We start from the raw sequence: 13,524 nt of genomic DNA, 5'->3' as shown, positions 1-13,524 counted from the left end.
GGGGACTCGGGGGGATAAAAGCCGGGGCTGCGGCGGGGCCGGGGGAGCCGGGCAGGATGAGCGCGGCCGCGGGCACCTCCCGCGCCCCCCAGCCGCTGCTCCGCTTCCCCGACGGGGCGGGCGGGCCGGGCGGCGGGCTGGCGGCGGGGGGAGGCGGCGCCCCGGGGCCGTGCCCCTGCCCTTGCCCCTGCCCGGGGGGGCCGCGGAAGCGGCGGCGGACCACGTTCAGCCGGGGACAGCTGTCGGAACTGGAGCGGGCCTTCGCCGCCGTGCCCTACCCGGACATCGCCACCCGGGAGCGCCTGGCCGAGCTCACCCAGCTGCCCGAGGCCAAGATCCAGGTGAGCGCAGGCGGGACCCTCCCCTCCATCCCTCCTTCCTTCCTTCCCGGGTTCCGGGCCCCTTCTCCTCCGGGGGGCCACCCTGTCGGGCCGCTGTCGGTGTCTCACAACTCCCCTCGCCGGTCCCAGGTCTGGTTCCAGAACCGTCGCGCCCGCAGGATCCGCAGCGCCAAACCGGAACCTCCACCGCTACCGCCGCTGCCGCCGCCCGGGGAGCGGGGTCCCCCCGCGGCACCCCCCGACAGCAGCATCCCGGGCCCGGCCCCTGCCCTGCCGCCGCCGGGATCCCACAGCCCCGCTCTGGGCCTCCCCACCTCGCTGGGCTCCATCTCCGACCTCATCTACAGCGCGGCCATCACCAACCTGGGCGAGCCATAGCCGCGACAAGGACCCCTGCGTCCCGGGGACCCTCCCGGTATCGCGGCCCCCCCCGGATTAGCACCACGATTTCATTAGGGTGTGGAATTACTGTCGGTGCCGAAGGCTCCGAGGATGTCATCCAATATCCTAAATGCTGGTGCGGCTGCAGCGGGGGCAGCTCCCCATCAGCCCCCTAATACCGACTAATCTTTTGGAAAAAATACCTTAATCTGAGGCCGTATCCACGGATGATTGTGGCGCGGCCGCCCCTAATCCGCAGCCACGTTCACAGGTGCCGGCAGATCTCCCTGGATCGGATATTAAACCGTGTTTCCAGAGGGGCTTAGCTGCCATCAGAGCATTAATCACTGTGTCCCGCCCTGGCAGAGCGCCCACCCGGCAGGTGTCCGGGTCCCCAGGGCCTGGTGTGGGTGTCCCCTCCCCACTGAGGGTGCACTGAGCTGGCTCTACTCTCTGCTCCATGGCACCTGAGAAACCCCCTGGCTCAGTGTTGAGGAATGTCCCCTCCCTATCTCTGGAACACACTTTGGCAGGGGTTTGGGAGCATCACAGATCCCTCACTGTGCAGGCAGAGGAAAGTTTGGACAGGAGATGGAGCAGGATACAGAGGCAGAGGGAAGATTCACATCTCTGCAGTGTCTTAGATCCCACATCAATAGACATCTCCCGACACGCAGGAAGGTTACAAACACACAGTGTTATTTATTTCCAGAATGAAAGGACACAGGAGAACAGGGATGGCAGGAGCTGGTGCCCCTCTCCCTGCTGAGGTGGTCAGAGTCCATAGCTGTTCCCTCTTCTGTTCTGCAGCTGCAGGATCTTCAAGCCATGATTCATTTCAGGAGCAGGAAGCAAAGGATGAACCTCAGAAGTACAGCAGTCTTCCCACAGCAGGAACAGGTACAGATAGAAGATCTGTCCCAAATTAGCAGCTCCTGGGGAGGACAAAAGCCTCCAGCACGAAGCCTGCACTCCATCATCATAGTTTGCCAAGGTCCCCTTCGAGGGTCCGCACCATCACATACAGCTCGGCCAAGCCCACCACCGAGGCCACAATGACAGCTGAGAGGACGCGCTGGGGACACAAAAGAGAGAGGGGTGACCCTGAGTGTCCGGCATGGCCACCACAGAGGGGCTGCCAGGGGTCAGGCTCGCTCACCGCTGCTGTCTCTGCAAAGACGTACTGGCTGCCCAGGTAGGTGCAGGCAAAGGCAGCCACCACGGTGACAATGAAGTTGAAGATGGTGATGACAAGGGCTTTCACGGAGCGAACTGGTGGAGAGAAGGGGGAAAGTGGTTGATTTTAGGTAAGGCTGGGGAGTAGGGCTGGAGACAAGGTGTGATCGTGCTACAGAGCTGGCCTGGGGCTGCCTCAGCTGGGATATGGAATCCTGGAGGAGTCACACGCTTGGTGTCTGCAGAAATATTGGTAAGAATGACCAATAGGCCTCTTTATTCAAGGAACACTTCAGTGCATGAAAACCTTCTGGTGAAATATTCTGAGAGAGAAGGGATGTTCACTGTCACCAGCTGGAGATGGAACAGTTCCCATGACTACCATGTGTCAACAGGACAGGAAAACTACTCACCTTGCCTCCCAAATTCAGCCAATGGCCCGTTCATCTCCTGAAAGAAGGAATTAAAACAACTTGTGATTGCTTGTACTTTAATGTTAATAAGAACATTATTACTGTGTGTGCAGAATAAAAGCAATGCCAATGTCCTGTTCTGTCCCCAAGACTGTGAGGTTCAGAGACATTTTGGGGGGGCCCTGGCACTGGGTGGGTGGGCTGTGGGGAGCAGCAGTTCTGCCTCACATGGGTTTCTTTGAGATTTTGCACAAGTGGTGCTAAAACCACCCTGGATCATAGATCACAGGATGGTTTTGCTTGGAAAGGACCTTAAAGACCATCTTGTTTCACCCCCTTCCACCAGACAAGGTCAAACCTGGAGTGGCCAAGCTTGGCAGAGAGCAAAGCAGATATTCCCATGAGAGTTGATGCAACAGGAGAAAATGTGCACATGGATGCCAGGTACAGTGTGGAGGGACAGCAGGATGGGATCACAAGGAATGCCAGCAGGAAGGGATGCTGACTTGTCTGAACAGTCACCCTGCCAGAAGATGTCAGCTCACTCAGGAAAGAATGAGTGCCAAAATATTATCTTGTATTTGCACCTTTTACCTTGACATGAATGAGCTGATTTTACAACTATGACAAAAATTTAGCCAGCACAGATGCTCCCAGTCAAACATTTACGGAATGTCCTCAGTCTCCCAGAGCAGAGCCTAAGATCTTTGGCACAGTGAGCAGTTCCCAAAACTCAGTATGTCCACTTCACCACCTGTTAACCCTGTCCTACCTCTGTCCTCAACACCGGATCTGTTGTCCCCGATGCATTTACAGTGTGCTCTCCTTCAGTCCCTGCCACATCCTCCCTGCACTGCACTCACTCTAAGGGGAAAATCTTTGCTGTCAGGTGTTTGAGGGATGAATCCCGGCAGCAGGCACTGCAGCAGCCCCTCACCTGGCCGGTGATGTTGCGGGTCATCCGCTGGTACTCCTCGTGTGCCAGCTTAGCCTTGATCCGCTCCAGCCGGGCCACCAGCTCGGGGTTCTGGGGGAGGCACAGACCCACCGTGAGGGCCGGGAGCCGCCGCCGCCTCCCGCAGCTCCTGCCCGGCCCTCACCTACCCGCGGCGGCACCGGCACCTCGGGCAGGTGGATCTCGCATCCTTCCAGCAGCTCGTGCAGGTGCAGCGGGGACCCTGCGGGCGGAGGACGGCGCGGTCACGGCGCGATCACGGCGTCCCGCGGCGCCCCGGCGCAGCGCGGCCTACCTGCCTCCCGCAGCGCGGCGTGCAGCCTCCGCAGCAGGCTGAAAGGCACCAGCGCTCCTTCCGCCGCCAGCGCCGCCTCCAGCTCATCCCGCAGCCCGGCGGGCAGCGCCGCCAGCTCATCACCCCGCACCGCCCGCCGCAGCCGCGGCCCGGCCCGCACCGACGACGCCATGTTGGACCCGGCGGGCGTTGCCGGGGCGACCGGGGGAGGTGGTGGGGGGGACCATAGAGACGGCGGGGCGGGGCGGAGCGGCGCGCGGGGGGCGGGCGGCGGCGCGGGCCGCGCGGGGCACTGTGGGCCGCGGGCGGTGGGATGTCGGGCGGCGCGGCGCGGCGGTACGTGGCGGCGGCGCTGGGCCGGGCCCGGGCCCGCGGGCCGCCCCCGCTCTGGGAGCCGCCCCCCGCCCGCCACCTGCGGGCCCTGGGCCCCGGGGGAGCCGCGGCGCTCCCGCTGCCTCTGCTGCTGCCGCCGCGGCGGCACCTCTCGTCGCGGTGAGGCCTGCGAGGTGTTGCGGGGGGCTGTGGGGGGTTCGGGGGGACGGGCGGTGAAGACGTGTTTGAGGGTCATTGGGGGGGGCTGAAGGCTCGCTGGGGGTGTTTGGGGTGCGGGGTGAGGGCTGTTGGGTCGTGGGGGAAGAATGGGAGCGAGTTGGGAGGCAGTGAGAGGGTATTTGGGGACGAGGGTGATTGGGAAGGGGTTAGGGTGTGGGCTGGGGGGTCACTTGGAGGAAGGAATTGGAGGGCTGTCAGGGCAGAGATATGGGAGAGGGGGATTGGGCTAAAGGGACAACTGGGTGAGGGTGCCTAGGGCAGTTGGGAAAGGGGAGACTGGCAAAAGGTGGAGGGCAGGGAAGAGAGTGGGATCGGGCAGCCCAGTGCATAGTGGGGCTCTTGTGGGGTGCCAAGGTGGGGAGCAGTGTCCCCCTGGCCTGGGGGCTCCTTCAGCCTCTGCAAACCCTCCAAGCTGCCTCTCTCCTCCAAGGAACCGTCCCGAGGGCAAAGTGCTGGAGACTGTGGGGGTGTTTGAGGCCCCGAAGCAGCATGGCAAATACGAGACAGGCCAGGTAAGAACCTCTGGAGGGCACAGCTGACCCTGCAGGCTTGTGCCAACAGGACTGGGCAGCTGAGGGATTTCCCACAAGGAGAATCTCGGCAGCAGAAGGCCAGGAGTTTCACAGTTCAGTGCTTCTTGTCTGTGCTGTGTCTGCAGTTTGTCAGTCATCTGACAATAGTAGGTTGATAAGAATCTGCAGGACAACACAACTGTTCTACAATAGCATTTGCTCCACTGGGCTTATTTTGGGGTTTTCTCCCTCAAGGATCCAAAGAGACAGTCACTGAATTTGAGAAATAAAAACGAAACTATTAATTCCTGACTCTCAGATCTGTTTCTGTGCAGTCTCTCCTTTCTGCTGCTCTACTACTGCATTACTGGTTTAGCCCTGTTATGCAATAGACATAACATGGATTTCTTCTCCCATCCCAAACTATTTGTGTTCCCTGTTTCTGCTCCAAATTGTCTCAGTGGTGATTCTCCCCATCCCACTCACTCAGCCCTTTGTAAATGTTTGTAGTTTTACCTTAGTTAACAGATTTTTAAAATAATTCAACTGCAAACATTTGTTCCTTCCAGCTCTTCCTTCACAGTGTGTTTGGCTATCGAGGAATAGTCCTGTTTCCCTGGCAAGCCAGGCTTTATGATCGGGATGTGGCTTCTCCTGTCACGGAAAAGTAAGGATTTGAGGATTTGTTCTGTTTGTGTTGTTATACTGTTATATTTACATTTTGTAGTGAGTTTCCTATTTGGGGAAAACAGGTATTTTAAGGAGACAATGGCATGAATGTGTTTGCATGAGTGTAAACTAGGAGAGGTGCTTAGAGAGGAGACATTCCATGAGTATTAATTTTCTCTTAATTAGAGACAAGATGGAAGTAGGAAGGGTGAAGGTGTGTGTGTGTACAAAGGAAACAAAAGTCAATAAAAATTATACTGCTGACATTTTGTATTATTTAAAAAAACACCTTTTTTGAGTTAAGTCCCAGTTCCTGTGTTACCAATTGCAGGCTGCTGTAGATTGCCAGTGAGTTGGATTTGTCAGCTTCTTCCTCAATTTCAACTCACTAGGCCAAGTTTATCCTTCTTGAGTTGCTGTTCAGTTCTTTCCCCTCCTGCATCCATTTCCCCCAGGTCTGGATGAGGTGTGCTGGGAAGGAGTGAGGATCAGGCAGAGAGAAAATCAGAGGGCAGTAAGAATATTCACCCCAGAGAGGAGTCTTGACTGAGCAGGAAGAACCTCTGAGCTGTTGTGCTTATGCCAAACACCACTGATGGTCATCTCAGCTCATCTGTCATTGTGTGGGTGGCTGATGGGCGTTTGGTTTGGGTGCAACCAGATGATTGCAGGCTGTGAAATGTGTTTTTTTAAAAAAAAAATCGTTGTTTATGAGTGCTTGGTCATGGTTACAAGAATTTGCTGCCATCCTGTGCTTGAGCTCAGAGCTCTGCTTTTCTCTTTAGGAGCGAGAATGTGGCAGGCCATGGTTCCAAAGAGGTCAAGGGCAAAACACACACTTACTACCAGGTGTTGATAGATGCCCGGGATTGTCCACATATAGTAAGTAATGAGTAATCTTGGTATTGAAATTCAAACATCTTTGCCTGTGTGACTGGTTCAGAGGGACAGGCACTAAAGGAAAATGGCTTTGAAGGCCAACTGGATTGGTTAGGATTTTTGGACAAATGTGTTCTTCAAGGTGTATTTGCCCTGAGAAAAATCATCTGGAATGTCATGTGACTGTTTTCTGGATCATGTTTCCCCTTTCCAACCTCCTTTCCTCATCCTGGTGCTTTTCCTACACTGTTGCATGCAGGTGATTAGGAATGTGGGCTGCAGCACTGAAAATGCTCCTCACTTGTTTGAGTGGAGAATTAGTTGAGGAATTAAAAGGAGAGAAGTTCTGAGATGAATTGGTTAAATGAAATAAACCTTACATGCTTCATAAACCACAAAAAGTGAACTGAAATATGACTGGAAGGTGTCCTGCAAGGATTGACACAGAAAGACATAAACTTCCCTGTTTCTTAGTCCCAGAGATCACAGACGGAAGCAGTGACATTCCTGGCAAATCATGATGACAGCAGAGCCCTCTATGCCATCCCAGGTGAGCAAACTCGTCCTGCAGCCTCTGGTTGTCATCAGGTGAGGTCAGAAGAGTCATCAATGGTCAACTTCTGCCAGTAAAGCAGCAATTCCTACAGGACGTTCCTGTAGTGGAACTGTCCCTAATTTAGGTCTGTGCTGGAAACAAGAGTGAATAAAGTACAGGAAGCCCTTTGGAGAGCTGGAAGTTCTGTGATCAGACACAGATGTCCCTGAGCTCTTGAGACATAGGTCCCCATACCAAGTTGCTCATGGGTTGTTCCACTTTGTCATCAGGACAGTGGGATTTATTCCTGTCCTGAACATTTCGTGCCCAAAGGGCTTTTGGGGCAGTGCAGGCACTTTGTGGGGCAGTGTGTGTTAATCAGAGGAGTCATTCCATGAAAAATCCCACAGGAGAACACTGCCAAGAGTTATTCCTGGCATGTCTCCTCCATTCTTCCTTGCAGTTGTGACGTTTGTCTTCTGCTGCCAAAGTCCTTCTCTTAGCTTCTCACTGATGTGATCCATTTTTCTGTCAGGAGACTTCTGAGCTGCTCTTTGCTGAGGAAGTTCAATGGCTTTTGGGGTTTCTATTTCAGGTTTAGACTATGTAAGCCATGAAGACATCCTTCCCTACAGCTCCACTGATCAAGTGCCCATCCAACATGAGCTCTTTGAGAGGTTCCTCATGTACGACCAAACAAAAGGTAATTTTTGGCTGCACAGGGATTACTTCAGAGCCAGATGCTTGTAGTGCTCTATGACTACCCAAACCTCATCATCTTGGATGTTGCATAAAAATCATGTCTAGCTTGGGGTTTGTTACAGTAAAGCAGCCTTTAAGTATTTTTTTTTAACTATGTGGAAAGAATTGTTTTGCTGGCAGAGCACTCCAGCTGCAGTGTTGTCTCTCCCCATGAACCCTCACCTTTCCCTCCCCACAGTCCCACCTTTTGTAGCAAGGGACACTCTGTGTGCGTGGCAGGAGAAGAACCACCCCTGGCTGGAGCTCTCAGATGTGCACCGAGAAACCACCGAGAACATCCGTGTCACAGTCATCCCTTTCTACATGGGCATGAGGGTAGGTCTGTGCTGCTCTGTTAATTTGTGTCACTGGTATGTTTTTGTAAGACCAGTTTGCTGGCTGAAGGTACCTTCTGCTTACTGAGGAAGTGACATTGAATCACAATTTTGATTTCATTCTCATGGGTATAAATGTGAAACTTCTGTCGTGCGTTTTTGGGGAACAGCTCCTGCATATTTGCTAGTTATCAGTAGGTTGAGCAATAACCTGTGATATCCTGCACAAGAGTGCTAGCAAGATATTTAGGAAGGCTTGTGAATTGGTGCTGTTCCTGCCTCAGTCATGTGAGGTGACACTGGGGCCATCTGCTGTGTAACAACAGACACGTCTGTTATCCTGCCCAGTGATGGGCTGTGGTTGCCTGCCTGTTTCCTGCCTCTAGTTTGGCTAAAACCCTCTGGATTTAGCTGATAACCATGTGCTCTTTATAGCACAAAACTTCACATGGATCATCCAAAATAATGCGGCTGCAGCAGGCTCCTGAGTGGGAGAGCTGGGAATTCCTGCAGCAGTTTGATTTCTGAGCACAGCACAGCCTCTGCCATGGCAGGTGGACATTTTGAGGTGGATTTGCAACTTCTGTGGAGCCCAGCTGACGTTTGTCCTAACCTTGTCAGAAAAACAGGTGCCTGAAGGCAAGGAAAGGGGTGTTTCTAGATCTGTAGAAAGTGCCTAATTAACATGGAGATGAACCCTGGGCTGTCACAGGATCCTTGCAAATCTCCCACCTCACGATTACTTTAGAGTAGAGCCAGTGCCAGGCTCTGCTGATGGAAGGCCTCAGAGAGCAGCTGTCAGTGCTCATGTGAGCTGTCTGCGTCACCCTGGCACGGAGTGAGAGCCCCTGTGTTGGTGCTGTGCTGACAGCTGAAGAGGTTTTTGGCACTGAGTGTCCAAGGGCAGCTGCTAAAGTCTTTTGTTTCTTTTGACAGGAAGCCCAGAATTCCCATGTCTACTGGGTAAGTGCCTTTTGTTTCACGGAGCAGCTAAAGGGAAGGAGTTTATTTGCTGTGGCATCACTGCCTTGTGATAAGCTCTGAGGGAGAGTAGCCCTTGCCTGGCAACTGTTTCCCAATATCAGCTGTGGGTTATCAGCTGATTGCAGCTGATTCCAGTTGTTAACAGTGTTTCTTCTGTCCAGTGGCGCTACTGTATTCGCTTGGAGAACCTGGACAGTGAAGTGGTGCAACTCCGAGAACGACACTGGAGGATATTCAGCTTGTCTGGCACCTTGGAAACAGTGCGGGGCCGTGGGGTTGTAGGAAGGGTAGGTACCATACAGCTCTTTTTTGGGAAGCACAGCCCTTCTGCTCCTTCCTTGGGAAGCACTCCTGCTGGAGTCCTCTTCCTTGGATTTGCCAGTAAATTGCTTAGCAGGCAATGGAAATAGATGGAGTGAGAATGAAAAACGTCACTTAAGCTTTTCATCTGTTGTTTGTCTACGTGAACTGAAACTTCACCCTGAGTATTAGAGAGTGATCCTAAATGACTGGTGATGGGAAAACTGGAATATTAACAGGATTCTGGCACTACTTGCTAGATAGTTTGCTGTGTAATTGGCAGAAGTGCTGGGGTGTAGGTCTCTGGGTTTTTTCATGCTATATAGATTTCCTGTTAATGCCTGTCTGTGGTAGAATTGCTGATGACCAATGGTCTGTTGTCTTTTCAGGAGCCAGTTTTGTCCAAAGAACAGCCAGCATTTCAGTACAGCAGCCATGTCTCCCTACAGGCATCCAGTGGTCACATGTGGTAAGAGCTCCTAATTGCTGCAGCAGTGTTTTGGGTGTAAGACCCCACAGCAGTGAGCTGGGGTGCAGTTTACAGCCTGGGGTTGTGGCTAAAAGCTGGGTGGAAGTGGCTTGGACAGGACATAGTTGCTAGTTAAAATGTGATGAGCTTCTCTCTGGCTGTATTGCAGTTAGTGATAAGATGATCTGTTGATTTTCTGCACCAGGAGAGATTCCAGGCTAATATATCCTCCTGCTGTGGTCTGTGCTAGACTGGATTTGAAGACATGAAGCAGTTCTCTATCATCTGCTGTACTCAGCTTCTGTCCCTTTCAGTCCTCAGTGCAAGAGCCAAGGCCTTGTGCTGGTGATTCCCTCAGCAGGGATGTGTGCTCTGGTGTCCCTCTCTTGAGAGGGGATTGGGCTTTAACTCTCTCCCTGTGCACTTCTGTGTCAGGAGTTGGCATGCAGGGGTTTTCCCAGTTTAGACCAGATAAGGCCTGCAGTATAACTGGTGTTAAGTCTCCTCTTCTGTAAGTGCAGGTAGGGAAGTGACCAGCTGAGTTGTTCTTTTCCTGTGCCTTGGGGTTAAAGCAGTTTCCCTTTATTTGCCTTTTGTCTGCATCAGCACGTTTAGTGTCACCTCTGTGTGGACAAAGATTGCACAGCCACCTCTTGCCTTCTGTATGATAGGTCTTTCTGCATTTTTTAAGGAACTCTGCTTTAGAGTTAAGCTGCCTTTGAGTTGGGAAAAGCAGGAGAGCAGCTCTTTGCTTATCAAGCATTTCAAATTGCCTGAATGCATGCCCTGGGGAATAAAACCAGATGGTCTAGTAGTTTCTCCCTCTCTGCATACATCCTGAAGAAAAAGAGACAAAAGTTCTGCAGCTCAGAAGCTGCTCAGCCTGACTTCTGGTATTCAATTGAGTCCTCTGTCCTGAGAACCTGTTAATTTATCTCCACAATCCTCTTGCCCATGTTGTGTTCTGCAGTACAGTCATCTGTAGTTGAGAGCAGTAAACAAATGGTTGTACCAGGACAGGCAGGTCCAGTTCTGAAATGCAAAGCAGAAGCTACTCCACATTACATCTGTGATGGGATTTCTTAATGTCATAGACAGGCAGTGGAGCTCCTGCCAAGAAATACAAATCGGAATTTACATGTAACCAGTTTGTAAAAATAGCTCAGATGGCTCTGATTCCTGGGGAGTGGGAGTTGGGTAAACATTGCTGCAGGTGTGTGGAGGGCACTTGACTCCTGTGGGCTGCAATCATCACAGCTTTGTGCAGGAAATGTAGTAGGGATGTGATGTAAAACTGCCCAGGAGTCCTCCATAAATGAGTCATCCTGGCAGCAGATGTTCCTGCTGCTGAGCCATGTCCTTACTGCTCGACCAGCCTTGCAGATAAACCCCCAGGATATGGAAGAGCTCGGGTCTTACCTTCTTGCTGCTGCTTCCTAGGTATGTTTGTCCCTGGCCTCAGCGTCATCTCTGCCATTACTTTTGCAGGGGCACTTTTCGGTTTGAGAGGCCTGATGGCTCCCACTTTGATGTCCGAATCCCACCCTTTTCCCTGGAAAGCAACAAAGATGAGAAGACCCCTCCCTCCGGCCTTCACTGGTAGATCAGAGTGCCCAGACCCACGGAGGCCTGTGTGTGTTGTAGACCTTTGCCTCCCCTTTATGCTGCAGCCAAGAACACGGAGCTTTTAAACATTTTAAACCATTTTTGTTTTAACTGTTGTCTCACCGGGAGGCTTCTTTGGAACTTTACTACTGGCTCTCTCAGGCTGCTTGTAAAACATAAGCTGTGTTACAGGTAACCCTTCCCTTTGTGGCACCTGCTGGGGTTGGGGGATGTAGATCTGTGCTGCTGCAGAAGACTGGCCCCCCTCAGCAGGCCTGGACCCTTTCCAATGTGTTGTGACTTCTCTGCAATGTGAGGTTTCTCTAATAAACTGGCCCTTCCAGTTGCAACCAGTCTTCCTTCCTAAACCAAGGCCATGGCTTTGCATCCAGCCTGTCCCAGCTTGTTGCTCCCCCTGTGTGGAGTCAGCCCAGAGTTCTTGCTGCTTCAGAAGCAGCTGTTCTACCATTAGGGAACAGGAATTTGAGCTGAGCTTTCCTGCAGTGCAGCTGTTTTTTTGGGATTCAGCCAGGGCTGGAGCAGCCTGTGAGCTCCACTCCTCATGGCACAGCTTGTCTGGGCTTTGTGCTGTGACACAAAGCCAATTTTTTTGGAGAAGAGGGTGCAGAGGGGACGAAGTGGGTGACAGGTGGTGCTGAGCAGGTGCTGTCACTGTGTCCTGTGTGTGCAGAGCAGCAGGCTGTGTGTTGTGATGGTACAGGAGAGCTGGTGGGAGCCCTCCCTCTGCCAGGACTTGCCTTGCTGCAGGGATTTACATCCCAGCTGGAGGGTTCTTCCCTGCACACACTGTGGCTGTATCTGTATTTCCTTGGTAGTTTGCTTTGACAGGAACGCTTGTTTTCACCTGGAATGCTGTCAGCCAGTGAGGTAGTGCTTGGCTTTCTGCTCCTGCTTGCTCAGCTGGGCAGGTTGTGATTTTTTGGTAGTGTGTGTGTGGAGGGTCCTGCAGGACTGTGCAGGTCAGTGAAATCCCTGTAAGCTGACAATGTATGGATGTGTGGGAAAGCCTGAGCAGCTCTGAGGATTGCAAAGGGCTGGAGGGACATCAGCTTCCATGGTGGCACCCTTCTGGCTGTCTCTGGGTTTCCAGACTTCTGGGTGACTCAGAGGCAGAAGTATTTGGCTTTGTGATAACCCTAGGAAGAAAGTTTCCAACTTTCCTCCTTTCCCCAGTCTTGCTTAAATGACAAGGTATAACTAACTCATGTTTTTCCTGATTTAGAAGTATTGTAGTTATTCCCTCTTCCCTTGAGCCCCCTCTGAGCAGCCTCTTTGCCTTTGGCTCAGCAAGGCAGAGCTGTGGTCTGTCTTGGCTAATGGACAAACAGCCTTTGGAAGTGACAGTGGGAGAGACTCTTGAGCTGTCCCACAGCCAGTGGATTCCTGTCTAGAGACTTAATCACTACAGTGTTTATCTGTCACCAGTCTCTTTAATTTTCTGTCTTCCTTCCTCTCAGGTAGTACATGCTCATATTTAGAGTTTCAAAGGTTTAAACAGCCAGTCTGCTTTTAGGGGTAGCAAAAGGATCCCTAAAGACCAGTTCACAGCTGACAACCCCACATTGCTGCTGTCATGCAGATTTCCTCACAGGAGGAAGACGTGGGAAGATGCCTCAAGTTCAGAGGCTGTAGGAACCTGCTTTTCCCTTTTCATGCAGTTGCTCAATCGGGATGGGAGTTGCAGCTGCCCTGCCTCTCCCTGGGGTTGCTTTAGCTTTACTGGCAATTGCAACAGCCCTGTGAATGTTTAACCTTGCTGCTCACCCACGTGTTTCTGGGGTGCTGTGGCCCTAATGCTTCCCATAACCAGCAGAGAGCTGTATCCCTAAGGGATGGAGTGATCCCGGGGCAGGGGCTCTGCTGTGTTGTTTGGGGTGATATCCCATCGGTGTTGGGTACGGCTGGGGCCTCTGCCTAGGAACAGACATTCCTGGCTGGGTAATGATTGGCAAGACCGAGGTCACCGCGCTGCCGGTGACAGACGGGCCGGGGCACGGCAGGAATGTTTCCACTCCATCAATCTTAGTGGGGGGAGCAGCGCCGTCCCGCCCTGGCGCCTGGGCGCCATGCCCGAGGCTCGGCAGGGCCTTTCCCCAACCGCTTCATCCCTCTGGCCCCTTCCCGGAGCGCGGCCCTGTGCCCCTCTCTGTGTAAATACCTGTACAAAGAACCAACCAATAAAGCGCTGAACGAACGCCTCTGGCTCCTGGCTCTCATTGCCCCGCGGTGCTACCACCACCAACCCCCGCGGCCTCTCCTCCCTCCTCTCCCCTCCCCGGGCCTCGCCGCTGTCCGTTCCCGGGATTCCTTTCCCGCGGTCGCTCCCCGGTCCGTCCCGTCCCTCCCTCCCGCTGCCACGTG

The 13,524-nt window shown here is 53.1% G+C and overlaps 3 protein-coding genes across 4 annotated transcripts; 2 read left to right on the top strand and 1 right to left on the bottom strand.

Moving 5' to 3' along the window:
- Positions 1 to 3: 3 nt before the first annotated feature.
- Positions 4 to 1,066, top strand: SEBOX (SEBOX homeobox). Its single transcript, XM_085078257.1, has 2 exons — positions 4 to 341; positions 471 to 1,066. Exons 1-2 carry the CDS (start codon positions 57 to 59, stop codon positions 717 to 719), a joined length of 534 nt encoding a protein of 177 aa, XP_084934383.1. The 5' UTR covers positions 4 to 56; the 3' UTR covers positions 720 to 1,066.
- Positions 1,067 to 1,400: 334 nt separating this feature from the next.
- On the bottom strand, positions 1,401 to 3,797 carry VMA12 (vacuolar ATPase assembly factor VMA12). 2 transcript variants are annotated; one of them, XM_085078256.1, is made up of 6 exons: positions 3,562 to 3,787; positions 3,416 to 3,489; positions 3,249 to 3,338; positions 2,312 to 2,348; positions 1,882 to 1,994; positions 1,401 to 1,797 (listed from the first exon to the last, which is right to left on the bottom strand). In XM_085078256.1, the coding sequence occupies exons 1-6, from the start codon at positions 3,731 to 3,733 to the stop codon at positions 1,702 to 1,704; spliced, it is 582 nt and encodes a 193-aa protein (XP_084934382.1). In that variant the 5' UTR covers positions 3,734 to 3,787; the 3' UTR covers positions 1,401 to 1,701. The 2 variants fall into 2 exon arrangements, with proteins under 2 accessions (XP_084934382.1, XP_084934381.1); XM_085078255.1 differs by having other exon boundaries at positions 1,401 to 1,994; positions 3,562 to 3,797.
- A 47-nt stretch (positions 3,798 to 3,844) lies between these two features.
- Positions 3,845 to 13,359, top strand: POLDIP2 (DNA polymerase delta interacting protein 2). Its single transcript, XM_085078251.1, has 11 exons — positions 3,845 to 4,053; positions 4,544 to 4,625; positions 5,195 to 5,292; positions 6,080 to 6,176; positions 6,648 to 6,723; positions 7,304 to 7,411; positions 7,649 to 7,785; positions 8,721 to 8,747; positions 8,930 to 9,055; positions 9,458 to 9,537; positions 11,026 to 13,359. The coding sequence occupies exons 1-11, from the start codon at positions 3,875 to 3,877 to the stop codon at positions 11,138 to 11,140; spliced, it is 1,125 nt and encodes a 374-aa protein (XP_084934377.1). The 5' UTR covers positions 3,845 to 3,874; the 3' UTR covers positions 11,141 to 13,359.
- Positions 13,360 to 13,524: the final 165 nt, after the last annotated feature.

The sequence above is a fragment of the Lichenostomus cassidix genome, chromosome 19, assembly GCF_008360975.1.
Source record: "Lichenostomus cassidix isolate B80296 chromosome 19, HeHo_3.0, whole genome shotgun sequence".
NCBI lineage: Eukaryota > Metazoa > Chordata > Aves > Passeriformes > Meliphagidae > Lichenostomus > Lichenostomus cassidix.
The sequence above is the reverse complement of the archived record's forward strand: the minus strand, read 5'-3'. Positions and strand labels throughout refer to the sequence as shown.